The 12,628-nt window shown below is 34.6% G+C and overlaps 1 protein-coding gene across 7 annotated transcripts in view; it reads left to right on the top strand.

The window, feature by feature from the left end:
- The window catches only part of UBR1 (ubiquitin protein ligase E3 component n-recognin 1), a 139,496-nt gene that overhangs the window by 86,042 nt on the left and 40,826 nt on the right, over positions 1–12,628 (top strand). For all 7 annotated transcript variants that reach the window (XR_007407376.1, XM_035709130.2, XM_025473034.3 and 4 more), the window contains 6 exons: positions 596–695; positions 3,122–3,231; positions 4,598–4,684; positions 5,648–5,829; positions 10,391–10,596; positions 11,988–12,081. Coding sequence is in view for 6 of the 7 variants with exons in the window: in XM_035709130.2 (XP_035565023.1) it covers positions 596–695; positions 3,122–3,231; positions 4,598–4,684; positions 5,648–5,829; positions 10,391–10,596; positions 11,988–12,081 (779 nt within the window). In the remaining variant the exon portion in view is untranslated. The remainder of the gene's footprint in view (positions 1–595; positions 696–3,121; positions 3,232–4,597; positions 4,685–5,647; positions 5,830–10,390; positions 10,597–11,987; positions 12,082–12,628) is intronic.

Below are 12,628 nucleotides of genomic sequence, written 5' to 3'. Positions count from 1 at the left end.
GCATCGGGCTCCCTGTGTGGAGTCTGCTTCTCCCTCTGCCTGTGTCCTTGCCTCTCTTTCTCTCTCTCTCTGTGTCTCTCATGAATAAATAAATAAAATCTTATAATAAAATAAAATAATAAAATAAAATAAATGTACCTGGGGTGCGTGGGTGGCTTTGTCCATTAAGTCTGCAGCTCAGGCCATGATCCCAGGGTCCTGAGATCAAGCCCCATTTCGAGCTCTCAGATCAGCAGGGAGCCTGCTTCTCCCTCTCCCTCTTCTGCCACTCCCCCTACTTGTGTTCTCTCCGTGTCTCTCTGTCAAATAAATAAAATCTTTAAAAAAAAAAAAAAAGGTATAGGGGATCCCTGGGTGGCTCAGCAGTTTAGGGCCTGCCTTTGGTGCAGGGCACAATCCTGGAGTCCCGGGATCGGGTCCCATGTCGGGCTCCCGGCATGGAGCCTGCTTCTCCCTCTGCCTGTGTCTCTGCCTCTCTCTCTCTCTCTCTTTGTCTATCATGAATAAATAAATAAAATCTTTAAAAAATAATAAAATAAAGTATATTTACCTGAGGAAGCACAGTGTTATAAATCTTTTCATATTCCTCTTTCAGGCATTTCATCTTCTGGCATTGGGTTTACTAGAAGAAAAGCAACAGCTTCAAAAAGCTCCTGAAGAAGAAGTGACATTTGACTTTTACCATAAGGCTTCAAGTACGTTTTAGTATTGATTTTCAGCATAGTTTCAGCTAATTACCAATTTGTAAGTGAAAGTTCAGCTCTTACAGAGTGTTAATCTGCCACTTCTTAAAGCATAGACAATTCTGAAGTTAAGACTTTTCCTAGCATCTTTAGTTCTTAACTAATGTGTTCAACAATAAAAATATGTTTTTAATCCCCTACTAAAATCTTTTTACTGCATGATTCCCCCTCCTTTTTTGAGTGGGGGATGCATACATTGATGGTTCTTACTTTATTTTTTTTTTTTTATTGGTGTTCAATTTACTAACATACAGAATAACACCCAGTGCCCGTCACCCATTCACTCCCACCCCCCGCCCTCCTCCCCTTCTACCACCCCTAGTTCGTTTCCCAGAGTTAGCAGTCTTTACGTTCTGTCTCCCTTTCTGATATTTCCCACACATTTCTTCTCCCTTCCCTTATTTTCCCTTTCACTATTATTTATATTCCCCAAATGAATGAGAACATATAATGTTTGTCCTTCTCCAACTGACTTACTTCACTCAGCATAATACCCTCCAGTTCCATCCACGTTGAAGCAAATGGTGGGTATTTGTCATTTCTAATAGCTGAGTAATATTCCATTGTATACATAAACCACATCTTCTTTATCCATTCATCTTTCGTTGGACACCGAGGCTCCTTCCACAGTTTGGCTATCGTGGCCATTGCTGCTAGAAACATCGGGGTGCAGGTGTCCCGGCGTTTCATTGCATTTGTATCTTTGGGGTAAATCCCCAACAGTGCAATTGCTGGGTCGTAGGGCAGGTATATTTTTAACTGTTTGAGGAACCTCCACACAGTTTTCCAGAGTGGCTGCACCAGTTCACATTCCCACCAACAGTGTAAGAGGGTTCCCTTTTCTCCGCATCCTCTCCAACATTTGTTGTTTCCTGCCTTGTTAATTTTCCCCATTCTCACTGGTGTGAGGTGGTATCTCATTGTGGTTTTGATTTGTATTTCCCTGATGGCAAGTGATGCAGAGCATTTTCTCATATGCATGTTGGCCATGTCTATGTCTTCCTCTGTGAGATTTCTGTTCATGTCTTTTGCCCATTTCATGATTGGATTGTTTGTTTCTTTGGTGTTGAGTTTAATAAGTTCTTTATAGATCTTGGAAACTAGCCCTTTGTCTGATATGTCATTTGCAAATATCTTCTCCCATTCTGTAGGTTGTCTTTGAGTTTTGTTGACTGTATCCTTTGCTGTGCAAAAGCTTCTTATCTTGATGAAGTCCCAATAGTTCATTTTTGCTTTTGTTTCTTTTGCCTTCGTGGATGTATCTTGCAAGAAGTTACTATGGCCGAGTTCAAAAAGGGTGTTGCCTGTGTTCTTCTCTAGGATTTTGATGGAATCTTGTCTCACATTTAGATCTTTCATCCATTTTGAGTTTATCTTTGTGTATGGTGAAAGAGAGTGGTCTAGTTTCATTCTTCTGCATGTGGATGTCCAATTTTCCCAGCACCATTTATTGAAGAGACTGTCTTTCTTCCAATGGATACTGATGGTTCTTACTTTAATTGTCTCAGTATTACAGATATTTGCTGTTTCATCATCCATAACATTCATACTACCCATCTACATACGATATTAATGTCCCTGAGTGTAAAATGATTGTACACATCTGAGTGAATGATAATATGTTTGTCTTATACTTTTTTCTTGGCTGAACAGGATAGGTTGAGATTAGATTTCTATGAAGATTTATTTATTAGATTAAGATAGTTTCATCAAAGCATACTCCAGGGACATTGATTATGAGACCAATAGGAAAAAGACATACAAACTGTATTTTTAGCTCCTTGAAGACATTGTAAACCTACTCAGTTTATGGATATAAACCACCCCCACTTTTATATTTTTGGGAGCTTTTGTTCTCATTAACCACTTTTACTAGACAGTGAGCCAAGTATAGGAAAGACCAGAGACCGATCATTGAAGGTAGAAGGTAGCTTTCACTTAGCAGCCCCAGTGAAAAATGTATTAAGAATTCAAAAAATTGGGATCCCTGGGTGGCGCAGCGGTTTAGCGCCTGCCTTTGGCCCAGGGCGCGATCCTGGAGACCCAGGATCGAATCCCACGTCGGGCTCCCGCTGCATGGAGCCTGCTTCTCCCTCTGCCTGTGTCTCTGCCTCTCTCTCTCTCTCTGTGACTATCATAAGTAAATAAATAAAAAAAAAAAAAAAAAAAAAGAAATAAGAATTCAAAAAATTATTCAAGTTTTTCAAGTTGTCTAATTTAGTACTGAGTGCTTTATGTCTTTGCTGATTGTTCTGTTGAAAAATTGCAATTAAGGGAGTGTTTGTGAACTTTGGTTATTAATGTGAATAACACTAATTACAGATTATAATTTATATATAACTATAAAGGTTTTTTGTAACTTCTGTGTTTTAAAAAAGGATTGGGAAGTTCAGCCATGAATGCTCAGAATATACAAATGCTTTTGGAAAAACTCAAAGGAATTCCTCAGTTAGAAGGCCAAAAGGACATGATAACATGGATACTCCAGGTAAATTTGATAAATAAATTGATCATATCTTGGTTTAAGTATTAAATAATCCTCTGCCTGTAATGTTAAGCCACTAGTCTCCGGTTGTAAAATCATTTAGTACAGATTTCATAGTCACTCATATTTTTTCATGTTTTAGTGGAAGGTGTTTTTTTGTTTTGTTTTGTTTTGCTAAATTAAGATTTATTCATTTGTGTCATTATTTAGTCAGTATCTTTTGAATGCCTTTCATGTGCCATGGTCATTTCTAGACAACACAGATAAAATGCTTACTATCCTGAAGCATACACTAGTTGAGGTACAGGTAGTGAACAAGAAAAGGATAATTCAGTAGATGAATAGAGGGTGACTTCATATGGGTAATCAGGAAAGGCCTCTTTTGGGGTGACTGAGTGGCATAGTTGGTTAAGCATCCAACTCTTGGTTTTGGCTCAGGGTTGTGAGACTGAGTCCTATGTCATGCTCTGCACTCAATACAGAATCTGCTTTAGATTCTCTGTCCCTCTCCCACTTCCCCCTCTGCTCATGCTCACTTACTTTATTTATTTTTTTAAACTTTTATTTATTTATTCATGAGAGAGAGAGAGAGAATGAGAATGATCTATAAGCTATTGTGGAAATATCTCCACAGATTAATGTTTAAGTGAAAAAGATAGGAAATGGTGTATATGGTAAGGTTACTTTTGATAATATATAAATATAGGGAAATATGTATTCTGATAATTTTTTTCTACAAAAAATACTAATAACCTTTTTCCTTTTTTAGAAGGCAGGGGAAGGGCAAAGGGGGAGAGAGAAAGAGAGAGAATCTTAAGCAGACTCCACACCCACAGTGGAGCCCAACATGGGGCTCAGTCTTACGACCTTAAGATCATGACCTGAGCCAAGTCGAGTTGGAGGCTTAACCAACTGAGCCACCAGGCACCCCCTAGTAATCTTTAATTTAGTTAATTTTGGGGAAGAGGGCTGGCATGAAGAAGAGAGGATTTTACTTTCCATCTTGTATTTTTGTCTTTACATGTCTTTGCACTAAAAATGTTATTTTAAACTAAAAAAAAATTTTCCCCTGGCAAAAGCAGAGGTATGCTCATACCTGCAGATGGAATCAGCTGACTTTGCTACCTGCAACCTCCTCTTTAACTGTATTGCTAATAACTGAGGGGCGTGTTTGTCACAGTCAGAAGTCACTTTTTATATACTTTAGCTATACATAAAAATATTTATACACGTAAGTATTTGTGTATGTGTATATATGTCAAGTTTAACTCAAGACATTTGGTGGCATGATGACAAAATCAAATTAGTGAATTTTTCTGTTTCTGGTCAGTGTTATCAAATCTTTTAACATTTCATCTGTTTCTTATAGATGTTTGACACAGTGAAACGATTAAGAGAAAAATCTTGTTTAATTGTAGCCACTACATCAGGATCAGAATCTATTAAGAATGATGAGGTAAAGGCATTATAATAATGGTGATGTTCTTCCCTGTCTTTGAACTTTAGAGCTGTTGCTTTTTTGTTAGAAGGAACCTGTTTGTTGTAAAGTTTATGAGATTTTCATCTTCTTTTGTTTGTTGTGTTTCTCTACCACAGGGATTAGTGGTATTTGGCATCACTTGTCCAGTATAATATATGTATTTTATAAAAGTAGAGGAAATTAGTGTACAGTGGAGCTCTACTGGAAATGCTGTATTTTATTAATTTTTAAAATATTTTAATATCTGAAATTGAGATATATCCTGTAATTAATGACTTCTTATAATTTAATCAGCACTCTTTTCTTAGTGGAACATAAATAATGGCATCTTAATTCAATGAAATGCAATAATATTTAGGTTATGAATTTCCATATTATAATAAATCAGGTTTATTCGAATCTTAAAATTGTTAGAATACTATTACTTGCGGGTTTGTTTTTTTTTAATTACTTGTGATTTTTAACTATCCATCCTAAAAAAAAAAAACACTGGACTTAAGTTAGATATAAACAATAAAAAGACACTGTATATCTCAGTAATATTGTTAAAGTTCTTAGGCTTAGCAACGCATCTAGTAGTAAACTTAACTGTTAGATATCATCAAGTTGGCTAAAATTGATTAAATGTCAGTGATTAAATGACATGATTAAAAATTTTTTTCTTTTAACTTCATTAATCTACCTGCATTGAATATAAAAGGCAATTTATTGGATATTTAAGTACTTGAGACTTTTACAGTATTTTTGAAATAACCAAAAGAGCAATTAGTTGTATGATATGATGGAGCCTCTAGGCTCGTTTTGAGACATCAGATTGAATCTAGGCTTAAGTGGTAATCAAATTTTATAAGACCCTTATTCTAGGAAATTTTACCTGACTGAACAGTATATGTAAAGTTCAACAATGAATCTTAATTTTTGCGGTTTCTTAATACCCAGATTACTCATGATAAAGAAAAAGCAGAACGGAAAAGAAAAGCTGAAGCTGCTAGATTGCACCGCCAGAAGATCATGGCTCAGATGTCTGCCTTACAGAAAAATTTCATTGAAACTCACAAACTCATGTATGATAGCACCTCAGAAATGTCTGGGAAAGAAGACTCCATTATGGAGGAAGAGAGGTAAAAACTAAGCAAAACTAGAAATTAGCAACTCTGGTTTTTGGAGGGAAAATGACTTATTTAATTTTTTTTTTTAAGATTTTATTTATTTGTTTGACAGAGAGAGAGAGCACAAGCAGGAGGAGTGAGAAGGAGAGGGAGAAGCAGACTACCTGCTGAACGGGGAGCCTTAGTGCAGGACTCAATCCCAGAACCCAGAGGTCATGACCTGAGCCAAAAGCAAACACTTAACCAACTGAGCCACCCAGGTGCCCCAACATACTCATTTTAAATAAAATTTCCCAAAAATATATTTTACAGTAAGAGAAATTACACTATCTTTAAACTAAGAAAGACACAGTGATAGCTCTTAAGGTACTTACTGAATGTAAGTTCATAGGTAGTTCAAGCGCACAATAGTTTTTGTTGAGAGCCTTTATGCACCAAAGATGAAAATGCGAATGGCAAAAATAGAAATCAACTTCTGTTATTTTATGTGCATAGGCTCTTTTTTATGTACATTTATGTGTCAGTTCAGATACTCCACATTATTTTTGTGATTTCTGGTAAAAATGACTGCATTTATTACAGAATGAAAAGTAAATTCTTTATCTGAAAAAGGTTTATATTCGTTTCTCTTTTTTTCTTAAAGAGAAGACAAGATCTATAGTTGTGGTCATGGAGATCACATTAGAAAATGAGAATCGGGGCCTCCTGGGTGGCTCCGGTGGTTGAGCACCTGCCTTTGGCTCCAATCATGATCCCAGAGTGCCAAGATCAAGTCCCACATCAGGCTCCCCAAGGGGAACCTGCCTCTCCCTCTACCTATGTCTTTGTCTCTCTGCCTCTTGCTCTGTGTCTCTCATTAATAAATAAAAATAAAATCTTTTAAAAAAAAAAAGAAAAAATGAGAATCAGTCTGGTTTTCTGGGTCCCACTGCAGTGTGCTCTCGGGGAAATCAATTAACCTTGTAAGCCTCACACTTTGTGGGACGTTATATAGATAACAGTGAGAAAAAGAGGCACAATAAGAATACTTTTAAAAGCATTCCAATTTAAAATACTGTTAAAAAAATAAATAAATAAAATAAAATAAATAAAATACTGTAAATAGGGGCAGCCCGGGTGGCTCAGCGGTTTAGCGCCGCCTTCAGCTCAGGGCATGATCCTGGAGACCCGGGATCGAGTTCCACGTCGGGCTCCCTGCATGGAGCCCGCTTCTCCCTCTGCCTTTGTCTCTGCCTCTCTCCCTCTCTGTGTCTCTCATGAATAAATAAATAACATCTTTTAAAAAAATAAACTAAAATAAAATATTGTAAATACCTCCTATGCTTTTTTTAAAAAAAAAAAAACAAGCTCTCATTGCTCTTTAAACAGTGTGTGTTCTGGATAGTTTTAGAAAATTGGGCCTTTGCAATAACAGTAGAAACATTGTACATAATATATCTATAATCCTGAAGTTAAGAATGGTAGCAAGGACCTCAAAGAATAAAGACTATATACTTTAAAGATTAAAAAAAAGATACAAAGGTAAGGTTTCCTTGGCTGATGATAGTAATAAAACTAGAAATTAATACAAAACTTTAAACAACAGACGTTACAGCCCTCTAATATATTACATATTAGCAACATACTCTTTAGAAAGTAATGAAAGAAACTACCTTATATTTATCCAAACAAGAAGATATAAGCAAAAATGTGCTGAGTTAATTAATGGCCTTAATGCCTTTATTATTTATTTTTATTGCCTGATTGATTGCATACATAAAAGTGTTGTTCTCATTGAAAACAATTCAGATAATACAGTTAATTCCCATTGAGCATCCTCTACATTCCTGATCTTTCTGCACAGATAACTGTTGGTAATAAATAACTCTTGTACTATACCTCTTTCTATGCATTTACTAACATACACATAAATGAGTTTTGTTTTATGTTTTTTAATAGTTTATTTTACCATAACTTTTGTCCTGCAGATTGTTTTTTTACTCAATGTCTTAAATCTTTTCATGTCACTATATATAGATCTGTGGTGCAAAGTCTACATGATTTCCTAGGACTACTGCATAGTAGTCCATAGCGTGAATATTGAATATTATATTTATCAGACTTTATCAGCATTTAAGTTGATTTTCTCTTATTTTCCAATTTCTCCTTATTATAAACAATGTGTCAGAACATTTTTTATATTTACCTTCTGGTACAATTATAGAATTACTTCTCAAGGGTGGAACTAATATATGAATTGATTATTAATTAATTAAGTCATGAATTATTGAATAATATTGGGAAATAGATTAATATTGGGACTGGGAGATTTCCTATTTCCTTCATTTTCACCAATACTTATTACTATTATCAGTACTTGGAACTGATAATAGTAATAATATCATAATAGTTCATTTGATATAATGAACATTATAAATCTGTGCCAGTCTGAATTCCATGAATACTAGTTAGTACTAGGTTGAGCAGCTTTTCATATGATTGTTCACTAGTCCGTTGTGTTTTGTCTTCTGGGAATTACCTATTATTATTCTTTGCCCATCTCTGTTGGATACTTTGCTTTTATTGATCTTTAGAAGTCCTTTAAAATTATGGATAATAAACTTTGTTGCATCTGTGTCATATTTTTGTCCCTAATTATTTAATGTTAATTATGAAGTTTAGCTATAGAGAAGTTTTTGGTGTTGATAAGGACAGATTATCTTATTAGTCTTTTAGAGTTTTAATTTTTTTGTATCTTAAAGAAGGTATTCCCAATCCCAAAGTCACAAATATATTTTCTTAAATTTTTTAAAACAAAATTTTAATTACACAGTTATATTGACACATTTTCCTTTTAAAAATCAAAAGTTAGACTTAAAGCTAAAGTTCTATTTGAGCACTGGTCTAAATCCAGTACCCCTTTCTGCCCTCCTCCTATGTTATTGCATACAAATATATATAACTATAGAAATTATATGGTATCATTCTGTTTTTTGTTTTATTTGCATAAGTGGCATTATGTATGTATCATTCTGTGATTTGTCATTTTCACTTGGAAATCTGTGCTATATGTTCTTACATACAAAACAAGCTCAGTGTTTCTCAATCCTGGCATTTGGGCAGCAATTCTTTTCCATGCTGCATGAATTGTGGGACAGTTAGCATCTCCAGCCTCTCCTTTGCTTATTCCAATACTGTCTCCTTATAACCAAAAAATAAACCCATGTCTTGCTGAACACCTCTTATGAAGTTGTACCATACCTAGCTTTTTAAACTGCACCTTTTAAAAACTGCGTAGTATTCTGTAATTTCATTTACACTGGTGATGAATATTTAAGTTATTTCCAGTTTCTTGAATGATCTGTGACATTTCAGGGAGCTTCTTGCACAGGTAAAGAGGCAGCATTGCAAAGTAGTCAGAGTGTGGCCTGTGAAGTCAGATCACATGGGTTAAATCCTGGTTCTGCAACTTCATAGTGATAAGTCATTAGGTAAGTCTCTTCCTATTGCTAGGCCTCAGTTTCTTCATCTTAGCAATGGAAGATAATATAAGGACCTAACAATGGAAGATAATATTAGGACCTACTTCATAGGATTGTTGGAAAGATTAAATGAGTTAACACATAAAGTATTTGAAACACTGCCCAGATTGTAATTAATGCTTTATAAGTATTTGCTATTATATTATTGTTATACACATTGAGTACATACTAAGAATTGCTAAATCATATCTTAAGATACAAGTTTTTATTTTAATGTCTACCAAAATAGAATAGAAACTTAAATACCTAGTAAGAGGGAATGTATAAAACTATTACCAGCACATATGGTAAGAGTACTGTGCAGCCATTTAAAAACAATGTTTCTGAAGAAATTTTAATGACCTGAGAAAACAACTAAGATATTAAGTGAATAAAGTGGGGTTCAAATTTATATATATAATATGATCTTAATTATGTAAAAAGAATGTCATAAGTAGAAAGTGATACAAATGGTTATCTCTAGATTGTGAATGTACTTTTTATTTTCTTCTTTATACTTTTCTAGATTTTCCAAAATTTCTTAATAAGCATTCATTACTTCTCTAATCAGAAAAAAACAGATAACTCAGCTTCTTGGTATAATAAATTATAATTATTATACAGTCTACTTTGTGATCTGGGTTTTTTTGCATTTAGCAGCACAAAATGTATTTTCTGGGGATCCCTGGGTGGCTCAGCAGTTTGGCGCCTGCCTTTGGCCTGGGGCATGGTCCTGGAGTCCCGGGATCGGGTCCTGCATCAGGCTCCTTGCATGGAGCCTGCTTCTCCCTCTGCCTGTGTCTCTGCCTCTTTCTCTCTCTCTCTCTCTCTCTGTTTCTCTCATGAATAAATGAATAAAATATTTTTTTAAAATGTATTTTCTAATAAGCAGATTAACTGATGAGTCAGAAAAATCAAAGGGAAAGATTTTAAGCTAATATTGCTAAGTTACCATTTTTATTTTACTATTTTTGTCCTTAAACTTCTTGCCCTATAGTTACTTAAAATCTACCAAGTTATAAAAATAAGTGACCAAAACTTGTGTCCTCATTTCTGGTCGTTTCTCTTGGTAGCACCCCAGCAGTCAGTGACTACTCTAGAATTGCTTTGGGTCCTAAACGGGGTCCGACTGTTACTGAAAAGGAGGTGCTGACATGCATCCTCTGCCAAGAAGAACAAGAGGTGAAAATAGAAAATAATGCCATGGTATTATCGGCCTGTGTCCAGAAATCCACCGCCTTAACCCAGCACAGGGGAAAACCTATAGAACTCTCAGGGGGTATGTATTGTTTAATAAATATCCTTTTGGGCATTTCTTTTTATACTTATGTACTTAGAAAAAATATTGAAAGAAGTTTGAGAATGAGACTGTATTTAGCTTTATGTAGTCAGATCACATTTTTATCCATATGTAAAATGGACTCCAGGTCTTAACATGCCTTGTTGGCTCTTTTGTTTTATTTTTTTATTTTAATTTTTGTTACACTTGGTCACATTGCTCAATCTATCTCTATCTGCCTATCTATATCCATTTCTCTGCTGAACCTTATGAAAGTGGGATGCAGGCATATGACTTTTCATTCCTAAATCTTTCCACATGCATTTTCTAAAATTGAGGATAATCTATTATATATCTTTATCATACCATTATAATATTTAAAAAGATGAGTAATTTAGGTATATCACCAATATAAAATCCATATTTGGATTTTCCCAGCTGCCCTCAAAATATCTTATTTTTTAGCTAGACTTTTCTTTTTTTCATTTAGGATGCAGACATGTTTCATGCATTGCTTTTATTATGTCTATTTTAGTCTAGTTTAACCTAAAATAGCCTTTTTTTCATGATAATAACTTCTTTAAAAACGCAGACCTATTGTCTTGTACAGTGTCTTACATTGTGGATTTGTCTGTTGCCTCAAGAATAGGTTCGTATTAAATATTTTCTTGGCAGGAATACAAATTAGGTAATTTTTTTGTATATCACATGAGAGCTGCTTTATAAAATACTCTTGTAATAATAATAATAATGATTTAAAAAAGACTAGCATTTATTGACTACTTACTATACATCAAGCACTGATTAAGTGCTTTTTTTGTGTATTTTACTCACTTAATCCTCACAACCAGTCTATGAATTTGGTACCAATATTGGCTCCATTTATGGATGAAGGAACTGAGGCATGGAGAAGTTAAATAATTTACCCAAGACCATGAGTTATACATAATGAAACCAGATTTTGAGCCACTTCATCTTTGCTTTTATTCAGTAGATTATAATGCCTTAAGTATCCCTTAAACAGCAATTGAAATTACTCTTAAAATTACAGAAGCAGATTGTGCTTGAATCATAGAAAATTGCTTCAACAACCAAGACAAAGCAACTTAAACCTAATGTTCAGAATAAAAATGCAAATCAAATATAGAAGTTGTCATTAAATTCATTTAATTTGAAATCCTACCTGGAAGTCTAGCTTTATATTTTTCTCTAAAAATTTAATTTACTATGAAGAATATATCTCCTGCTGTCATGATACGATAACGGTTTAGTTAGACATTCCTAAGAAAGTTTATGGTTAGAAATTTAGACCTGATAATCTCTTTTTCCCCCCATTTTATGACCATGGGGGAGATGAATACATACCTCCTACTTTTGTCTTCCTGTACCAGAAACTGTGGACCCACTCTTCATGGATCCAGACTTGGCATATGGAACTTACACAGGAAGCTGTGGTCATGTAATGCATGCGGTGTGCTGGCAGAAGTAAGTTGTCCTTCTGACATGTTCTTGAAAGAAACTAGGAATAATTGAAGTTCACTAAGAGCCACAAAAAAGGCATGTTTTCTCAGTCTTCTTTCTTTCCTTATGTAAATAATCAAGGCATTCTTGATTACTAATTCTGTTTGCATGATACTCATTATCACCTTTAGAAGTGGGTGTAAAAAGTTATCAAGTTTAAATTTTCACTATCCCTTTGTACTTCCTTTCCATAAGCTAGCTAGTTGCTCTTGATCAGTATTTGTGTAAAAGCTGTAAACTTTCTTCCTAAAAAATCTAATTTCCCTGAAACAGTGAAAAGTACCTTTTTGAAATAAAATAGGACAAAAAATTCTAGTTCCACCTCTGGAAGAGAAAAATTCAGTAATATAATTCCTAGGAAATCATTTGTATAGGTTTCACCCTTTTGGCATTATTAAAACATATTAGTTTCCTGTAACAGCCTTTACTACTATAGTTGGCCAAAGGAAACTGAGGGAAGTAGTGTCTACATTATATTTCCATGTTGTTCAGTTAAGAGCCGTGTTATGAC

The sequence above is a fragment of the Canis lupus genome, chromosome 30, assembly GCF_003254725.2.
Source record: "Canis lupus dingo isolate Sandy chromosome 30, ASM325472v2, whole genome shotgun sequence".
Taxonomy (NCBI): Eukaryota; Metazoa; Chordata; class Mammalia; order Carnivora; family Canidae; genus Canis; species Canis lupus.
Note: the sequence above shows the minus strand (reverse complement) of the source record. Positions and strands in the feature narration are given on the sequence as shown.